The 17,705-nt window shown below is 46.8% G+C and overlaps 1 protein-coding gene across 1 annotated transcript; it reads right to left on the bottom strand.

The window, feature by feature from the left end:
• Positions 1-8,590: 8,590 nt before the first annotated feature.
• Positions 8,591-10,395, bottom strand: LOC100722482 (non-POU domain-containing octamer-binding protein-like). The gene is given in 3 exon segments (XM_013151462.2): positions 8,591-9,250; positions 9,253-10,152; positions 10,203-10,395. Coding segments are annotated over 3 exon segments (1,428 nt in total). The 5' UTR covers positions 10,333-10,395; the 3' UTR covers positions 8,591-8,852.
• Positions 10,396-17,705: the final 7,310 nt, after the last annotated feature.

The following is a 17,705-nucleotide window of genomic DNA, read 5'->3' as shown; positions in this document are numbered from 1 at the left end:
AGGGGAGCTGCTGGCAGCATTTCCAATGCCACAGCCACTGTCTGTAATTCTCTGCAATTCTGCCTTCTCATCTGCACAAGGTGCGTTTCCGGACCTCAGAATCTTGGTAATACGTTGTCCATTCTTACTAATCCCTAAAAAAAAAGCTTTGTTAATTATTTTAGCTGAAATAAAACTGTTTAAGTGACCTTGTAATTTAGCATCTATAATTCAGAATTTCTTCTTCTCAGTGTTGGCTAAAATGTCGTTAAACATTAATAATATTTAATTTAATCACCTAAATCTCACTACAGCCCCGGTGCTTTCCGCATATTTGTGTTGAATAATTTCTTCACAGTGGTAGAAAAAAATTGAAATCGTGGAAGAACAGACTCGGAGAGTAAACAGGAAGTTGGCAAATAAATAAACGGGATTTTAAGCCTGAAATATCGCGCTCTCTTTTCTTTCGGTGCAGCTTAAAGATGCCCTTACTTTGTTTTTCTGCCCAAAGTCTCTGGAAGCCTAAGGAGGGAAGACTTCCTGTGTGTCTGCCCATCTATCAGGCGCTGGAGCTGTCTTCCTCTGCTTTCCCGGGTCAGTTTATTTACCCGGACAACAACGCAGCCCATCCGTGAGCTGGTCAGTGCGGTCCGCATCCCGCACAGGCGGCGCCTGGCGCCCGGGTTTGGCTTCTCTCCAGGCTGCAGACCGGGCACGGTGTCCACGGTCACAGAGGAGCCCCGCGCAGGAAGGGTAAGCTCGCAGAGGCGCTGGGCAGTGCCCGGCCCTTGTCTGCAGGTCACAGGACCGACGCCCATCAGGTCCTTAGCAGAGCCGGTCCTGGCGAGCCGAGGGTCTGCACCCCGGTTTCCACTGGGCCCCTCACAGGCGCCTGGACCTGGGCGCAGGCGGGTGCACGTGGGTGCATTCTGAGTTCGGTTATTTTCTCTATTTTCCTGTGTGACTAAGGAAGGGAGGCTGGAAATATGCCCTGAGGGTCCTGCCCGTGGCCTGGACCCTCCGGGCTATTCACGGCAAGCGCCCACAACCCAGACGGACCGCTCAGAGCTGCTGCGACTGTGGACCTGGGGTCAGGCTGGCACCGCTGGAACCACAGGTTCACGGGGACTTTGCTTCCCAGAGTGTGACTTAGGGAACCAAGTCAGTGCTCGGACGTAAAATGGACAAGTGTGACTCACCCAGACCGCACCTTCCACCCCCGGGGCTGTAAGCCCAGCCCCTGGGAGGCTGAGGCAGGAAGATCCGAAGTGAAAGTGCACCTCAGAGCCTTACTTGTCCAGTGAAAAACCTGCATCTAAATAAACAGACAAATAAATACATGTTATTGAGAAAGGACTGAGGGTGTAACTCAGTATGAGGCCCTGGGTTGGATCCCTTGAAATGCAACCCTCTTCCGCATACTGTTACGAGTGATAAAGAGTAGAGTCTCTCCTCTCCTTTTCTCTCCCGTGTCACTTTGCACACTGGCTCTCGGGTATATTTTAGCGTGTCCTTAGGGTGTCGCCGTCTTTTCCAGGACTAATCAAAATAATTTTCCAATTTTCCTAACACATCGCTGTGGAGTGTCTAACATATTCCCAACGTCTTTGGTAATTCTAAGCTTGCATTTCATACAGAGACCTGGAGGTTATTATTTCGTAAAGAATATGCAGAATTCACATCCATCCATTTGACTTCTCAGTCAGCTCTTGTTGGGCTGCGAGAGGAGACCAGCAGGCAGTGTTAAGACTTGTGCTCCAGTGGTTTAAAATGTTCATGGCTCAGGGAGAAAAAGTTTGATTGCACCAGGTTCTGGGAGGACCAGGCGCAGTCAGAGACCTGCAGGAAAGAGCCCTGCCCAGCAAACTGCTTTGGGAGAAGAGAACAGTTTTTAAGAAGCAAAAGCCTGAAACTGAATCAAATTTCTTTCATGGTTCACAGTTTCGTGGGGCTTTTCATAGATTCGTAAGTACATGAATTTGTAAGAAAAGAAAGGTTGTCTCACCCTTAAGCACTGTTGAGACTGTAATGTAAAATCCTAGGCAGGGGAGCACAAGTCCAGGGGCTCTCCCAGAACGCGGGGAGTCTGCTGCTCAGCTTCCACTGCACTCCATAATAGATGCACAGAGCAGTGAGCGGATGTGGGTGTGGACGGGTGTGTGTGCCTCCAACATACAAGAGAAATGCAAAGAAAAATCAAAAGCAAGCTAGGACAATTACTGTAAACACCACATAATGTTCTTGAAATACTTATCCCAGTCAATAAAATAAATGATTTAATTACTAGGATGATTTTACTCCTGGCAATCTAAACTACACATTAGTTCCATAATTTCAACATAGAAAAGAAAAACCCTGAAATGCAAATGCCCAAAACTATATGTGCTTTCTTTTTTTTTTTTTTTTTTTTTTTTTTTTTTTTGTCTTTTTCGTTTTTATCGGTACCAGGGATCGAACTCACGACTGCCTGCTTGCAAGGCAGGTGCTGATGCTGCTGAGCTAAATCCCCAGCCCCATATATGTGCTTTCTTTATACCAGTAGCAACTGGCTCAGTTACATTTCAAAAAACTTTACTAAACTGAAATAAAATACTTTAAAACCAAAAACTTTGAGATGTATGTAAACTATTAGAAGACATCGGTGAGATCTGGATAAAGATAACTACTCTTAACTCTCAAATGTTACTTCTTTGTATCACCCCTGCTCTATCACTGAATACAAGGTTTCAACCTCCCTTTCTCTGTCTCTCTGTCTCTGTCTCTCTGTCTCTCTGGTTTTCTATCTTGCTCATCCTAGAAATCTCTCTAATTTGGTTGGTGTCCAACCAACCATTAAATGAATTTTAGTCATGTACTCGCCCGTGAAAATTATTATTCATATGTGGGCTAAAATCAACAGCAAGGGGAAAGTACATATTAAATAGCATGAAGGAGATACATAAAATGCTATCAATATAATTAGCTGTGCCTGGTAGTGTAGCATTTTAATTGTGCACTTTTATAGTTTTACATAGTCTAAGATAAAAATGAGAAAATACTAAAGTACATCAATATTTTAAAAAACTCAACGTAATGAATGTAGAAAGATGTGGTGTGTGATATGCATTAGTTTTTATTTATTTTTGCAAAATATTATGCAGTTTTAGAAAGGAAGGACATTCTGCTGTGACACAGTTGAACCCTGAGGACAGAGGGGGGATGGAAAAAACCTGGCATGAGCAGTCTGTAAATCCTCTTACAGGAAGTATCACGTAGCCAGACTCTTAGGAATGGGGAACAGGAGTGGTGGTTGCAGTGGCAGTGTCTAGAATTCCCCCAGAGCCTCACGTGGTCATGGGTGGGGCTTTTCAGAGGTGGCTGGATCCAGGGTGGGTGATGCTGGGGTCGATTCATGTGCAGTGCTAGGACCAAGGGGGCTAGGATTAACAGCGTGCCTGCTGCCTGCCCTGCGCAGCCTGGATAAGACATGAAGGCTAGGAAGAGCTGTGGTCATTCTTGGTTGCTTTGCTGCCCGCTGCCTGCCATGGACTGTTTGTCCTCTGTGGTGCCCTCCCTCTCCGTCACCTCACCACCTTGCAGCCAGCCACCTCGGGACTGAAACCTCCACAAACTGTGAATCAAATCCTTTCCTTCTTTAACTTTGGGTGCCAGGTATTTTGTCTCAGCAAGGAGCTTGGGGAGGGGAAAGGTGTTGTTATCTAGTGTTTGACTCTGCTTCACTTCCAGAAGATGAGCAGGTCCAGGGACCTGCACCATGGCAGCACAGACATGGCCAGCATCCCCGAGGGACACACTTCAGTGTGGCTTCCATGCTAAGTTTGGAATGTTTTCTTTCCTTTCTTTTTCTTTCTTCCTTCCTGCCAACCTTCCTTCCTTCTCTCCTTTCTTCCTTTCTTCTATCATTTATCATTTTCAGTATTAACTATCAAACCCAGGGCCTCTTTACTGAGCTATGCTCCCAGCCATTTACATATTTATGTATTTATTTACTTTAGACAAGGTCCCCCTGAATTGCTCAGGAAGCACTCAAACTTGTGATTTTCCTGCCTCAGTCTCCCAGAGCACTAGGGTCATGGATATACACCACTGTGTTCAGTTTTGTGTGTTTTATGATGCAATTAAACATCTTTGATGTGATTTTATGGTATAAATGCCTTGTTTTTACTTAATTTGGTGGAACCTAAAATCTTCTATTATATAGGTAAATGTCAGGATACATTTGAAATTGAAGAGATTTCTGTTAATTCCCATGCTTTAAGGTAAAATAGTTAATCATATGTTAGTAATAATGGGATTTCATTCATGTGTGCAGTTGACCCTTGTTGGGAGGTGAGGGAAAATGAGCCCCAGGGCAGTTGAAATCATGTGTTACTACCAACTCCCCAGAATCTTAGTGACCACCCTTAAGCTGAAGCCCCACTGGCAGCCTAAGCAGCTGGTTAATAGGTATTTTGTGTGATACAAATACTATATATGGTGAAGAACATTCAAGAAGCAGGAGAGACCACTTCTTATCCTGAGCACAGTTTATGGACAAAGTGAACTGCCATGCAGAGATGGTCAGTGTCACAGGGTGTATGAAGGGAACTCATAAGGCTTGGGATCTCAGTGATGACTACAGGAAGTGGCTGTGAATTCCTACTACAGCATCCCGGTCACTACTGTGTACTTCATGGAGCCGCGACTCTGCACTGCGTCCTGACCCCTTTGCACATGCTGACGTGTGATCTGCTTTTTGTGCAAAAATTCTGATAATGTTTCAATCTTTTATAATAGATATTTTTGTATTATGGTATAAATGACAAAATAGACTATTTTGTGCATGTAGGACATATTCTTTTTGCTTCTTTTTGAAGTTTCTAAGCTATGTGCTTCATCTGTGAATTTTTACAAATTTTCTTGAATCTTTTTAAAAATCTGGGTATAAATGAACCCGTCCTTGCATCCCGGGGTGCTGAAGGGTCCACTTCATCAGATAGCTGCTGTCACACCTAGAGGACAAAGCTAACTTCATGGGCATCCTAACATTTGCTTTGTCCTTTTCCAAATGTCCCTCTTGGTTTTATCTTTTATGTGCTATATCAGTCCCTGGCTGTTTTCCATTTCAGTCATGACCAGAATGAACATCTTAAGGGCAAGCATGATCACCCTGAAAACTGAAATTGCACACACAGTGACTGCACCACGCTGACAACTCCGAAGACCCCAGGGCTTCTCTGTCCAGGCCTGCAAGTTCCTGCAATCCCATGACAGCTGTACGCATCTCCACTCCCCTGGGTGTTCAGAGCCTGCTGGCCTTTGCCAGTGTCCCACCCATGGCACATGTGACACCTCGTGAGCACATTCACTGAGTGAACCGTAGGTTCTGGGTGTAAACTGTGATTGCTTTTCCCCCTACTGGAAATCAGCCCTTCCTCAGCGGATCACTTTTAATGGCATCTCAGTCATTGTCATGAGTAACTATAGCATCCGCAAAGTGACACTTTTCAGAATGTTTAACTGAAAACGGTGACATGATACAGAGACAGGAAGTGATTGATAGGTATCATTTGCTACAGCAGCATCCATTATTAAAAAATGAGTAGGTATTTCATAGGCATCACATTAAACAAGCATACAGTACTAATAAGTGGGAAATGTGTGTCTCTGTGTGTTTTAAAGCCTGCAGATTTGGGGACAAAGAAGGCCTAGTACAGATCTTTACTCACTCATTGGGAAATGGATCGGGTTTATTAAGTGCTGCAGCCCTGCCGGGTAGCATGAGAGATCTTTCTGTAACCAGCCCCACAGTGCAGCTGACCTCTCATGATTTCCGCCCTCCGTCACCTCCCCTCAGCGTGGGGACTGTATCTGCCCATGATTCTCTGCTTCTGCAGCTCATCTACTCATTTTTCCAGAACACACCCAGCATTCGTACTGTTGTGTGCTCCAGACATGTGGTCCTGCAGTGTGCTCTCCAATCACCACGCAGAGAAATAGCTATGGAGAATTCAGCAATAGGGAAGACCTAGGGGAACGAAGCTGCTGACACCCAAGCCTTCCTCCTTCATCCAGGAGCACACAGAGCAGATCTTCTCACCGCTGGGCGGCTGAGTGTGGGAGGAATCTACAGAGAGAGGAGCGACGAGCTGGGGCCACAGCTTTGCATCTGCTCCGTGAACGGTTGCAGGTATCTTTGTGCACACAATTCCTATTGTATGACCTAGTGGGAAAAAACTATCTGAATGTGAGCCAGAGGTTTAGCTGAGAGGTAGAGGCCACTGCCTGGAGAGCATGTGGTCATGAGCTCGATACCCGGTACAAAACAAAAAATCTGTATGCATAGGTGTCTCTGAATGTGTCTTTAAACGTCTTTGAAAGAATTCTCATTGTCATTTAGAAAATTACTACTTAGTTTTTCTTCTTTGGAATAAACCTTGTTAGATAACCCTCTTTCTCTTCCAATCTGTATTGTTGCAGGTATATAGCATTTCTTTTGAGTTAAAAGAAATATTTCCACAAACTCTCTTTGTTTACATGATCATTTTTATCACAGTTGCACAAAATCTGCAATTGACTATAATTATATGAATATAGATATATATCTTAGAGTATAAAGCACAATTTGCAAATTTACATGAAAAGGTTTAATTTACCTAAAATTGAGCCAAGTTTTTCCCTCCTTAAAAAAAAAAGTTTCCTTCATTATCTGATATTCTGTAGCCAGTTTTACCCAGATATCTGCTTGTGCCAATATTTCTTTTACATTTACTTTCTAATGGTTGCTAATAATGCTGCTGCCTGACCCATTCTTATCAACAAATGAAACATTTTGTAGAACTTATTCTAAAGCATTGTTTGAAGGGCTTTAAAATATTGCCTCCTTGTAGCATCACAGTAACATACTGAGACAGACATAGCCATAATTCTCTCTTCAGACACAAAATACACAATCGAAAATGAGGTACAGATGGCTGCGGGAAGTTCTCCGTGGACACAGAAGGAGTCAGTCCTTTTCTGGGGTTGTTCCCTGGTGAGCCCCTCCAGAGCTGCCTTTCCTGATCCCCAGGAATCCCCACGCTGTGTGCTGCTCATGGGGCTGACACACCTGTCTTCATTGGCATCCAGCTTCCCTCCTCAGCTCTCAGTGCTCCGTGCTTCCCAGATCCAGGGGTGTACTGTCCACGCCTCCTTCTACCTGGGGCACAGATTTGTCCACCTGCTAAGAGAGTCAGTGGCTGACAGCTTTCAGCAGAGCCCCCTATCCTCACTTTCAGCCTAGGGGAGCTTCCATGTCCTGTGCCACGGCTGTACTGAGGGCTTCCCAAATCCAGACCCTCTGAGAGGGCACCCAAGTTCCAGAGTGACCTGTGAGATCGACTGAGTCTGGAGAACAGTCCAGTCCTTCTCTACTCTGACCCACACCTTTTCCCACAGGACTGACCTCTGAGACACCTTCCCCCACACCCTGCACACACACACACACACACACACACACACACACACACACACACACACGCACACACACACACACACATTTCCTGTTAGTACCAAGAGGGCAGGCATTGGGCAGGAACTCTGAGGGGAACTTTGCCTTTGCCCCTGGATGGTGGTAGTGGACAATAGCTCTTGGATTCAAGAGCATTAGGAGAACCAGTTACACTTCCTCCTCCATTGCAGGAGATCCTGGTGCCAGGACAGGGGGCTGTTATCTTCTGTCACCAAGATTTCGTGTACTTCCGTCAACACTGCAGATTGCCTTTGCTGGTTTCTAGACCTATATCCAGGGATTGGAGCCTCGAGTTGAGTCCTTAACTAATGTTTAGTAATTATCAGGCCGGGCCTGGGGGTTTAGCTCAATGGCATAAGCGCCTACCTTGCAAGCAGGCAGTCGTGAGTTCGATCCCTGGTACCGATAAAAAAAACGAAAAAGACAAAAAAAAGTAATTGTCAGGCCATGACTACTATAGTTTTCCATACTCAGTGAATTTTCTTTCTTTCTTTCTTTTTTTTTTTAAAGGCTTAAAATGTACTTTGATAGGTTGATGCTGTATTACCACTCCATTTCTCAGAAAACTCGAAATTTAAGGTATCAGGGATAAATCAAACATGGTACACCAATAAAAATGCACAGCATACTTATCTAAGATAGGCAAGGCTAAGAGCTACTGTCAGACCTTCAGCATACAGCAACCCTGTTCCCAAGATTGTACTAAGCCTATCAAGAAAAGCTATGAAGAGCAACATCATGGACATAAAAGGGTCATTCCTAGGACGTTCTTACCCAAGGAAAACATGGAGGCAAGTTAACACAAGAATTTTTTTAAGATATACTAAAATGAAAATCTCTAAGAGAAAATGTCTTTACTACATGAAAGGATAATATATGGGATATAACAGAACACACATAAGCTGTCTGTGACCTCTGTGGACATTTGCCTGAATCCTCATCTGGGAGCAAATGGAGCAATGGGGCTAAGGTCACTGGGAGATGGAGATGTTTGTTTTTTGTGGTATATGTGGCAATGTCTCTGGAGAGAGGGGTGTAGAAAGCAAATAAAACACAATGGACAAAAAACCGGAATGATCAAGATTAATGGGACTCCAAGGAACCATTGTCATGGTTGCCCCAGGCCTTCAACAATTAATTATATTTGAAATTTCAGGAATGCATCACACAGAAATTGATTAAACAATATACCACACAGAACTGATTCGTTAAATATCACCCCTCCCTTGCCCTCTGCCTCCAGCATGCTCCCTTAGAGTAGTACCAGGCAGGGAAGACCTAACTATTGGGAGGAATCCCTAACATTTTTTCAAGTTAGAATTCTGGCTAGTCCAAAAGGGTTCCTTCTTTTAAGGGTTTCAGGAAACTAGACACTGCAACTTTATTAGTATCGGCGACGTTTGTTTGGAGCAAATTCAGCTCCAGGAGCTGCACGGTTCAATGCAGGAGGGGTTCCACCAATTGCCCCGATTCCTTCCATTGTAGCAGCCTGGCCAAAGCATTCACTTGTTGGTGGGGTCAGTCCCAATGTTCCATCTGGCATCATAGTAGCAGGTCCTGGAGGAGCTGGGGTGCCAGCCGGCACAGGAGCAGGGGGCATGGCGCCTCTGTTGTTTATGCCCATAGCACCTCCCATAGCCATCTGGCCCATCCAAATCTCTTGTTCTCTCGCATCAGGGAAGGTTCCCTTGAATCCTCCCTGCTGTCGCCCCCTCATCTCTTCTTGTTGCCGCCGCATTTCTTCTTCACAGCGCCTACACTCCTCTTTCTGCCTGAGCTCAGTTGCTTTCATTTTTGGACCTCTTGGTTATGCAGCTCTTCCATTCTCCGAAGTTCTTCTTGGCATCTTATCAAATCTTGCCTCATCAGCATAACCTGGTGCTCATGGCGAGCAACCTCCATCTCCATCTCCAGCTTCTCACGAGCTTCCTTGATATTGCGGTCCACTTGATCCTGCTGCTGCTTCTCCATCTCAATAAATGCCTTCCAGCACATGGCATATTCATATTCAAAGGAGCCAGGTTGTGCAAATCTAGGTGGCTGCTCTCGCTCCTTGTGAAATTGTTGGTTCTTTTTAACAAGTTTTTCTGGAAGTCCTTCTTCATCATCTGACTGGTCCACAGGCTCCACAGTCACAGGCCGAGGAAATGTGGTTAGCAGGAAAGATCCTTCACTGCATCTGTCAAGAGCTTTCTGAGCAGCTGGCTTCCCTGAGAACTCAACAATGCCTTTCCCTGAGGGCCTTCCTCGATCATCCACAATAACTACAGCCCTTTCCACCTGGCCAAACACAGAAAAGGCTTCTTCCAGTAGCTCATTGGACACATACTGAGGAAGGTTTCGGACTGTAAGGGATGCACTATGGCAGGCAAAGCGCACACGCAGTTGTTTTCCACAGAGGGGCATATGATCGAGCTCCACTTTGGCAATCTCCGCAAGGGTTCGTGTTTCCAAGCGGATAAAGCCAAAGCCTTTATCCTTATGAATGAAAACTTCTCCTGCTTTCCCATATTTTTCAAATAGTTTCCTCATTTCCTCCTCAGTGATATCTGGGGGAAGATTGCCCACAAAGAGACAGCTACGTTGGGTAAAGGTCTTCTCTCCTGCTTTCCTAAAATTCTTCAGGTCAATAGTCAAACCTTCATTTTGGCTGCTGGCCTGTTGCCCATTTGCAGGTGGTGCGGCTGCTGCTGTGGCTGCTGCTGTGGCTGCTGCTGTGGCTGTGCCTGCTGCTGTGGCTGTGGCTGCGGCTGCGGCTGCTGCTGCTGCGGCTGTGACTGGTGGTGCTGCTGGTGGTGATGTTGATGATGCTTCCTGGAAGTATGGTTCTGCTTCTCCAAATTAAAAGTTTTATTGCTCTGCATTTTTACACCCTAATACCGACAATCTTCTCCTCAGAGTAACGGCGACGCTACACAGGCTCCACCGTCCTCACTCAGTGATTTTTCCAGATTCACACTCCCATCTGCTCTACCACAGGTGGGCCACACATGTTGCACGACCTCCACCTGATCATGGTGACTGGGGTCCATGAATACTGTGGCCTCTGACTTTGTCCACTGATTCACTGGCCTCAGGGCCCAAATAGAGAGAATGGTGACATCTTATCCAGTGGGAGCCTCACTGAGCACAGTAGTAAAGGGACTCATTTTCTGGAACTCATATTCTGGAAAATGAATATTCAAATTTGACAAATCATTGACTAAGAACTTGGTGAGAGAGATTAATGCCATTTTCACCTTGTGATTCTCAGACGGGAGTATTCTCCTTATTGAAGACACAGAACCATATAGTATAGTGTCATACAGCCAAGTGACACAATGACTTAGTGTCAATATCACAATTGGGAGCATAGCACCGGAAGTAGTCAGGGTGAAGCATCAGCTGGACTGCCCAGGGGACTGATGGAGTGCACTCTGGATGCATCTGGATGGGTCGTGGAGCACAGCCTTGGTTTCTATGCTCCCTCACCCCTTCCTCTCTGGGGCTGTCTACTTCCCAGCAGACATGACCTAGACAATTTGGCTCTACCATGCCCTTCAGCCATGATGTTTTATCTTGGAGCCAAATGACTGAATCCAATGTACTGAATCCCCTTAAAAGCTGAAAAAAATGAACCTCTCTTCCTTTAAGTCATGAGCTTTGGAAAATTGTGTCCAGCAGCAGAAAAGCCAACTAATCACAGCTCTATCCACAAAAAGACTGCCATCAATCCGAAGCCTAATGTAGACTTTAGCAGAAGAGCCCACCATTATGAGTCAACCACAGCTGAGAGAGGAGGTGCAGTGTACAGCAAGTGAATTCCACGTTTACACATACAAAACCTAGGTCCATTGGTCTAAGCAAATCAGAGCAGCAGTGTATTTAACATTCTGCATTGTTGCTCTGGCAGAAATGAACCTCTGACCATGGAAGGAAAACTTGTATCTAAATAGAAAGCAATTATAGTTGGAAACAGCCTTGCTGCTCAAGGGTGAAGGGCTGAGCATTTCAACAGATGGCGAGCTGGTCGTCTCGGGGAATGACACTATGCCAGAGACTCAGTGTTGGTCTCTGCCTAGGGCTGGTTTCACAGACAGCAATAGCAGGACCCGGCCTGATGAGACAGAGCCCAGGATGCAGGGCCCATGCACAGCTTCCTCGGAGGCTTCTCCATTTGTGGGATCATAAGAGAAGTCATATTTCTCACCAGAGCATCAGTGTCTCATGATGAGGGTGACTGCTCTATCCAGGTCACTAACACAGGACTGCGGACCCGCCGTGCTGTGCCCATCTCCACAGACGTATCCACATTCTTCCTCCCTATAATTTTGCCTGGATAAGCTATTTACTCTGATTTACTATCCTGGGTGGTGGTTGTGGGAGCATTTCAGCAGCTTCTGCTGCGTTATTTCTCCATGGGTCAAGGAACAAAGTGAGGGTGATGCCGGCTATTAAGGATGTCCTTCCCAATTACGACCTAGAAAAGAGGTGCCCAGATCAATCAATTTTATGGGCACTTTGGATCCCTGTGACACACACTTGGGTCAGAAGCCAGTTGAACATCCCATCCTTTTAGAATGTAATTTAATTTGAAGACCACTATAATCTTTCTGGCCTTTGGCATGGGTGTCAGTTCTTTATACTGTCTGAGTGTCACCGACTCACCAGGGCACAGTCACCCAGAGATGGCTGGAAATCCATTCTGTCCTTGGGCCTGGTTATCACAGGCAGCACTGAGGTCTGCAGAGTCCTTCTTCAGTGGGACTTGCCGTCCCTTTCTTTCATGTGCTCAAGCCTGTGGACTGGCTTCCATTAGAGAGCTGAAGATATACCTACAGATTCCTCTCTTTGCCTCCACCTCTCCCCTCTCTCTTCCTCTTTTCTTCAATGCCCCATTTTTGTTTGTAGCACAAGGCAAGAGACACAGTTCCCTCCCTGCGCATCAACCTGTTAGCTTACCACACACTCCTGAAAGCTCCTGTCCACACTGGTCATTATGCCCACTTTGTGCCAGGCAGCACAAGAACAATTACTTGTTCTCTGCCACATCCTTCTAGAACCCCATGTCACAATAGCCTACTGACAATCTGCACCTAATGGTGACAGTTACCGTGCATCTGGGTGACCTGAACACATACAGTCCTCACTGCCTTAGGGAAGGAAGTCCGCTGCATCCCACGGGATATCTGGTCTCCCATAATGAATTCCTCTACATTGTCATCATCTTTAGGCTGATGACTTCTTCCTCAGAGTTCTGCCAAGGAAGTTAAGGGACACCCAGCTCATTTACCATAGGCTTTTATATCCCAGTAGCGTGCCTGATCAGCTCCGAGGATTCTGGTGAAAACATTTTCTCCTGGGTCACGGTGAGTCCTGCTGTGTTAAAACTTCTCCTTTGCCCAACCCTGATTTCTCCCTCACAGCCCCGTCCAGCAGCCTCAGTTCCTTCTCCGACGTGGGAGCCCAGGTTCCTGGATGTTTCCTACAGTGGTTTCCGCGTGAGTGATTCTTTCCAGGGACCAAGACTGCAAGAGGCTTGGTGATGGTCTGAAACTTGACCTTGGCCTTAGTGTGGTAGCCAGTGGGGGGTCACAGGGTACATCTTAAAGAGGACAGTTTCTCCTGACTGTGCAGGGTCACGAAATAACTAGGGGAGGCTTCTGTCTCAGGAAGGGCTCCATGAAATCTGGCTCATGACTTCCACCCTTTCCTTCCTGTACACCCACATCCTACATTCTTCAGTTCCAACCTTCATTCTTCAAGGCCCTGCTGTTTCTTGCAGGGCTCTTCTGAGGCTCTGCCTTTGTTTCCCCTGAGTCTGGGCCTGGTGTTTCAGCCTAATTTTCTTTGAAGGCCTGGGAACAAGGGTCTTCTCCTTTATGGCCACAGAATTTCCGGCTTTCCGAGCACACTTTGATCTGTCAGCTGGCTGGGCTGGGGCCATGATTCCCCCAAAAATGGAAATGAGGGGATAGGCAGTCAAGGAAGCAGTTGGGGTACAGGCCTGAAGTGGAGGGAACCTGGCATCATTACACAAACTGGATCAAAGGCTGCAGGGATGTGGTAACCATAACCACGGCTGAAGGGAGATGGCGTTAGGAATGGCACACAGGGGTCAAGAATGCTGTGCTGAGAGTCAAGGAGAACCTGCATGTTAGAGGCTGTAGAAGTGATCCCCCTGGGGAGCTCAGACTCTAGGCAAAGCAGGTGCCAGGCCAGGAGGAGGTGGTGCTGTGAGTCTGTGTCCCCCTGCTCATGTTAGCTTTCCAGGACAGCCACGGCAAAGGAGCACAGACCAGTGGCTTCAGAGAAAGAATTTACTCCCTCAAAATGCTGGAAACTGAAGTTCGGTGCTCTGGTGGAACTGTGCTCCCACCATGAGCTCTGGAAGGGAAGCTTCCTGGCGTCCTCCAGCTTCTGGTGGTTGCAGCAATGCCTGGGCTTGGGGCTGAGCACACAGAGGTCTGCCAGCTCCACACGGCCGCCTCTCCCCTGTGTGAGGATCTGCGCTCCTCAACATGGCCTTCTGGGGACAGAAGTTCTTGGACTTAGGGTCCTCCATACTCCAGCAGGGACTCTGTTTAAAAGCAATCATATCTGCAAGGTTACTGTTCCTAAGCCAGGTCACCTCTTGAGGCTGTGGGGGAGTCTGTATTTTAGGGGTCACTATTCAACCCAGGACAGTTCCATATGGACACAAGGCATGGAATGAATTCACAGAGAAAGCGAGGCCGGGGCACACTGGACTCAGCAAAACCTAACCAGACGGTTAGCTGTGAGTTCACCCAAGTCCCATATCTGTCTAATAAACAGCCACAGCTTTTAATGACATTTACTGAATAACATCTCAGCTAAGTCTGCATCCTGGGAAAAGCTATAAGATCATTTTTGTGCTGATAAATGGCCCCAACTAACAAGCCTCCACTTTGCATCCAGCGCATTTTCATGAACGCTCTTCACAATAGATTGCTCTTTTGAGAAAAGGCACTGGCTGAGAAAAAGTTATTTAAGATTCAAATGTCTTTAAAGAGTCCAGGCCACGGTGCCTGTTTTGCTGGGCTCGACTCTTATTTAATACTCTTAAAACTGGAAAAGCAGGACATCACGATTCCAGTCCCAGCCTCAGACTGTATATCTGAATATGGCTTTTCCTGAAAGGAAAGTTATAAGGGAGAGCCTTGCATTGGCTCTAACTAATCTACTTTACCAAGCTAAATCATTTGAGATTCAGCACAGAGCCTTCCTGCAATATTCTAACAGTGAAAACCAGGAGCGGAGCAAATGGGATTAACGCCTCCGGCACCACCGCATATTCCCATTACTTAATGTGGAGCACGAGTATTTCCTCTCGCAGAGCAACTTCAAAGAATTATCATATTTTAGAGTGAAACTAATTGTTAGAGAGAATGGAAATTCACCGCCCCAGAGGCACCAGCTGTTCAGGGGTAGGGAGGAAGTGTGGCCTCCCTTGACACTCACTGCATCGTCACAGGTGACCAGAGAGAGGGTGACAGGCCAGGAAGGCCATGCACACAGCTGAACATGGCTGTTCTGAAGGCAGTGTGCTCAGAACTTGTGCTGTCCCCAGCTATCCTTGTGCTGGGGAACAAAGGAACGAGCTCCTCAGCTGACTGCTCTGAGGGTGGCCATGATGATGGTGATGGCAGTGAAGGTCAGTCACCAAACAAAGCACCAGATTTCGTGCTGGGCATGTTATGCCACAGCTCCATTTAGCATCCCACTATATACTTGGAACATATCACATTAACAACACTAAATTGAACTAGTGACTCAAAGAAATTACAACTTGAACCCGTTTTTCATATGACTAGGAAAATTTACCATCCTCAGTCTTGAAAACAATAGGCAGTACATAACCTTTTGCCTGCACACCACTTTCAGCAGCTCATCATTATGGTTGTGTCTACATGTCCCACCAAGGCCACATGCAGTCCTGGGCAGGACTTCTTGGAGGTGGCTGGATCCAGAGAGCGTGACCTTGGGATCAAGGATGGACACTGGGATTCACGGCGTGAGTGCTGCCTGCCTTAAGGGTGGCTGGAATAAGATAAAAGGGACAGAAAGCGGTCACTGCTTCTAGCTTGCTTGCTGCTTGCTGCCTCCTGCCTGCCCCGCTGTGCCATGGGCAGCTTCTTCTCTGCAGTGCCCATCTGCCCTGCTGCCCTGCCTTGGAGCTGGCCAACTGTGGACTGAAACCTCTACAAACTGCAAGTTAAGTAAACATCTCTCCCTTAATTTGTGGGTGTTCGGTATTTTGGCAATGCAAAATGTAGCTAAGATGATCACCTTGAAAGTTACTTATTTATTTATTTCCTCATTTATCTGACAAGACCTAGAATTGAACCCAGGGCCTCACACTGAGCTACACTCCCAGCCTTTTATTTTATTTTATTTTATTTTGAGACAGGGTCTTGCTAAATTTTCAACTTACCCAAAATGGACTGGAATTTGTGATTCTTCCACCTCAGCCTCCCAAGGTACTGGGAATAATTGGAGATAATGAACCAGACTGCAAGATGACCCCCAGCTTGCAGTGTGCAGACAGAGCTGTGTCAGACCTGCAACTTTCCTCCACGGGGCCAGAGGATCTGCGACTATAGGTGGTGAGCAGGCAGTAGCCCGAGTGGTTCTCCTATCAGCCCAGCTGGAGTGCGCAGCCCCGCAGGTCTTCATTGCCTTCAGGGGACCACGTGCGCTGCGGCTCCTGGCCGCACTCAGCTGTGGGAGAGTAGAGGAGGCTGTGGACTGCTGCTATTTTGACTGTTTAAAAACACAATGTGAAATGATTTTAAAGGAAGTTTTTCTAGTTTTATGACAAATTATGCTCTGGAAATTAATTTTTCTGAAGCATTCACTGGAAGATAGAAGTGGGTGAGGGCTGTTCTTCTGTTGATCAATGTGTTGCAGGAGCTTCCATTTCCTGTCCAAAATGGTATCTCATTTGATTAAAAACAAATCTGCTAACCCGATCAAACAATTTCACTCAAATGTAGGAACGCCCACAAGTCCTCACAGTTCCTTTTTTACTTTTAGTGAACACAGACCTGTGCACAGCAACAGCATGTGCCATGATAAGTATACGTGTACACACCGTGGTGGAAGCAGGAAAGACCCTTCTAAGGGAAGAACTGGGGAAACGGCCAGTTCCACCACAGAGGCACCTCGGAAATGTCAAGGGAAGCTGGGCGTGATGGCACATGCCTGTAATCCCAGCTCCTGGGAGGCTGAGGCAGGAGGATTGCTGTGAGTTCAAGACCAGCCTGGGCTACAAAGCAAGTTCAAGACCAGTCTGAATTGCATGGTGAGACTTTGTCTCAAAAAGACAATAAATAAACACATAAAGGGAAATCCATAGAGTTGGAGAAGACTACAAATTACTTTATATGTAAGCACTTTGAGAACTGCGGAAACTTCTCCCAGGAAGAAAAGCTCGTTTTTGCATTTTACAATGACATAAACTTGCACCCGCTGCTCCCTGCTGCTGTAACATCATCCACGCATAATCGCGTAATCAGTGTGTGTTGCTTTCCACTTCCCAGTCTGAAACGCGACACCAGATACGCAGGATGCACCCACTCCAGCCCCCTGGTGCACCTCCCCACTGCAGCACACACTGTGACCATTCTGTCCCGCGTGGCCCAGCTGTTCCTTCTCAGAGAGTATGTGGGCATCTGCAGGCTCAAGAGCCAGGAGACCAAGGCAGCTCCCACAGAGACAATGCGAGCTTCACGCTGCGGGCCGAGCTGCTCACTCTCCTGCCTGGACTTTCTAGCCTCACTCTGGAGGGCAGGAGAACCTGGAACAGCAGAAGCTGGGAGGCTGCTTCAGTTCCACCTCAGCTGGGTGCCACAGCTCCATGCGCTGTGCCCGTGGTGTCTCCTCCTTCGGGCCTCTGCGTCAGAGCCCACAGCAGTGCAAAATAACTCATCTGTGTGTTTACTACACTTGATTCCTGCATCCTGCATCACTGTTGACCAATACGGGAGGGGTCTGGGTCCTTTCAGATCTCACATCTGAAAGCACTGAGATTTGTGAGCACTGTGACCAATGTGTATGGCGCAGGCTCAAAATTCAGTCGCACCTTCTAAAGCTTCTTGGTAATTGGCAGTGTCTTCTGCCAGGCCAGGAGCAGAATGAAGTCTGTTTTGTGATGTGCTATTGGGATGTGCTTCTGCATGTTCTCATCTAGAAAATGACCTGTACTGGCTCTGGGAAGCGAACCACAGGGCTGAGT

Source organism: Cavia porcellus, unplaced genomic scaffold (genome assembly GCF_034190915.1).
Source record: "Cavia porcellus strain 051 isolate PalLab524CR breed Dunkin Hartley unplaced genomic scaffold, mCavPor4.1 scaffold_23, whole genome shotgun sequence".
Lineage (NCBI taxonomy): Eukaryota > Metazoa > Chordata > Mammalia > Rodentia > Caviidae > Cavia > Cavia porcellus.
Note: the sequence above shows the minus strand (reverse complement) of the source record. Positions and strands in the feature narration are given on the sequence as shown.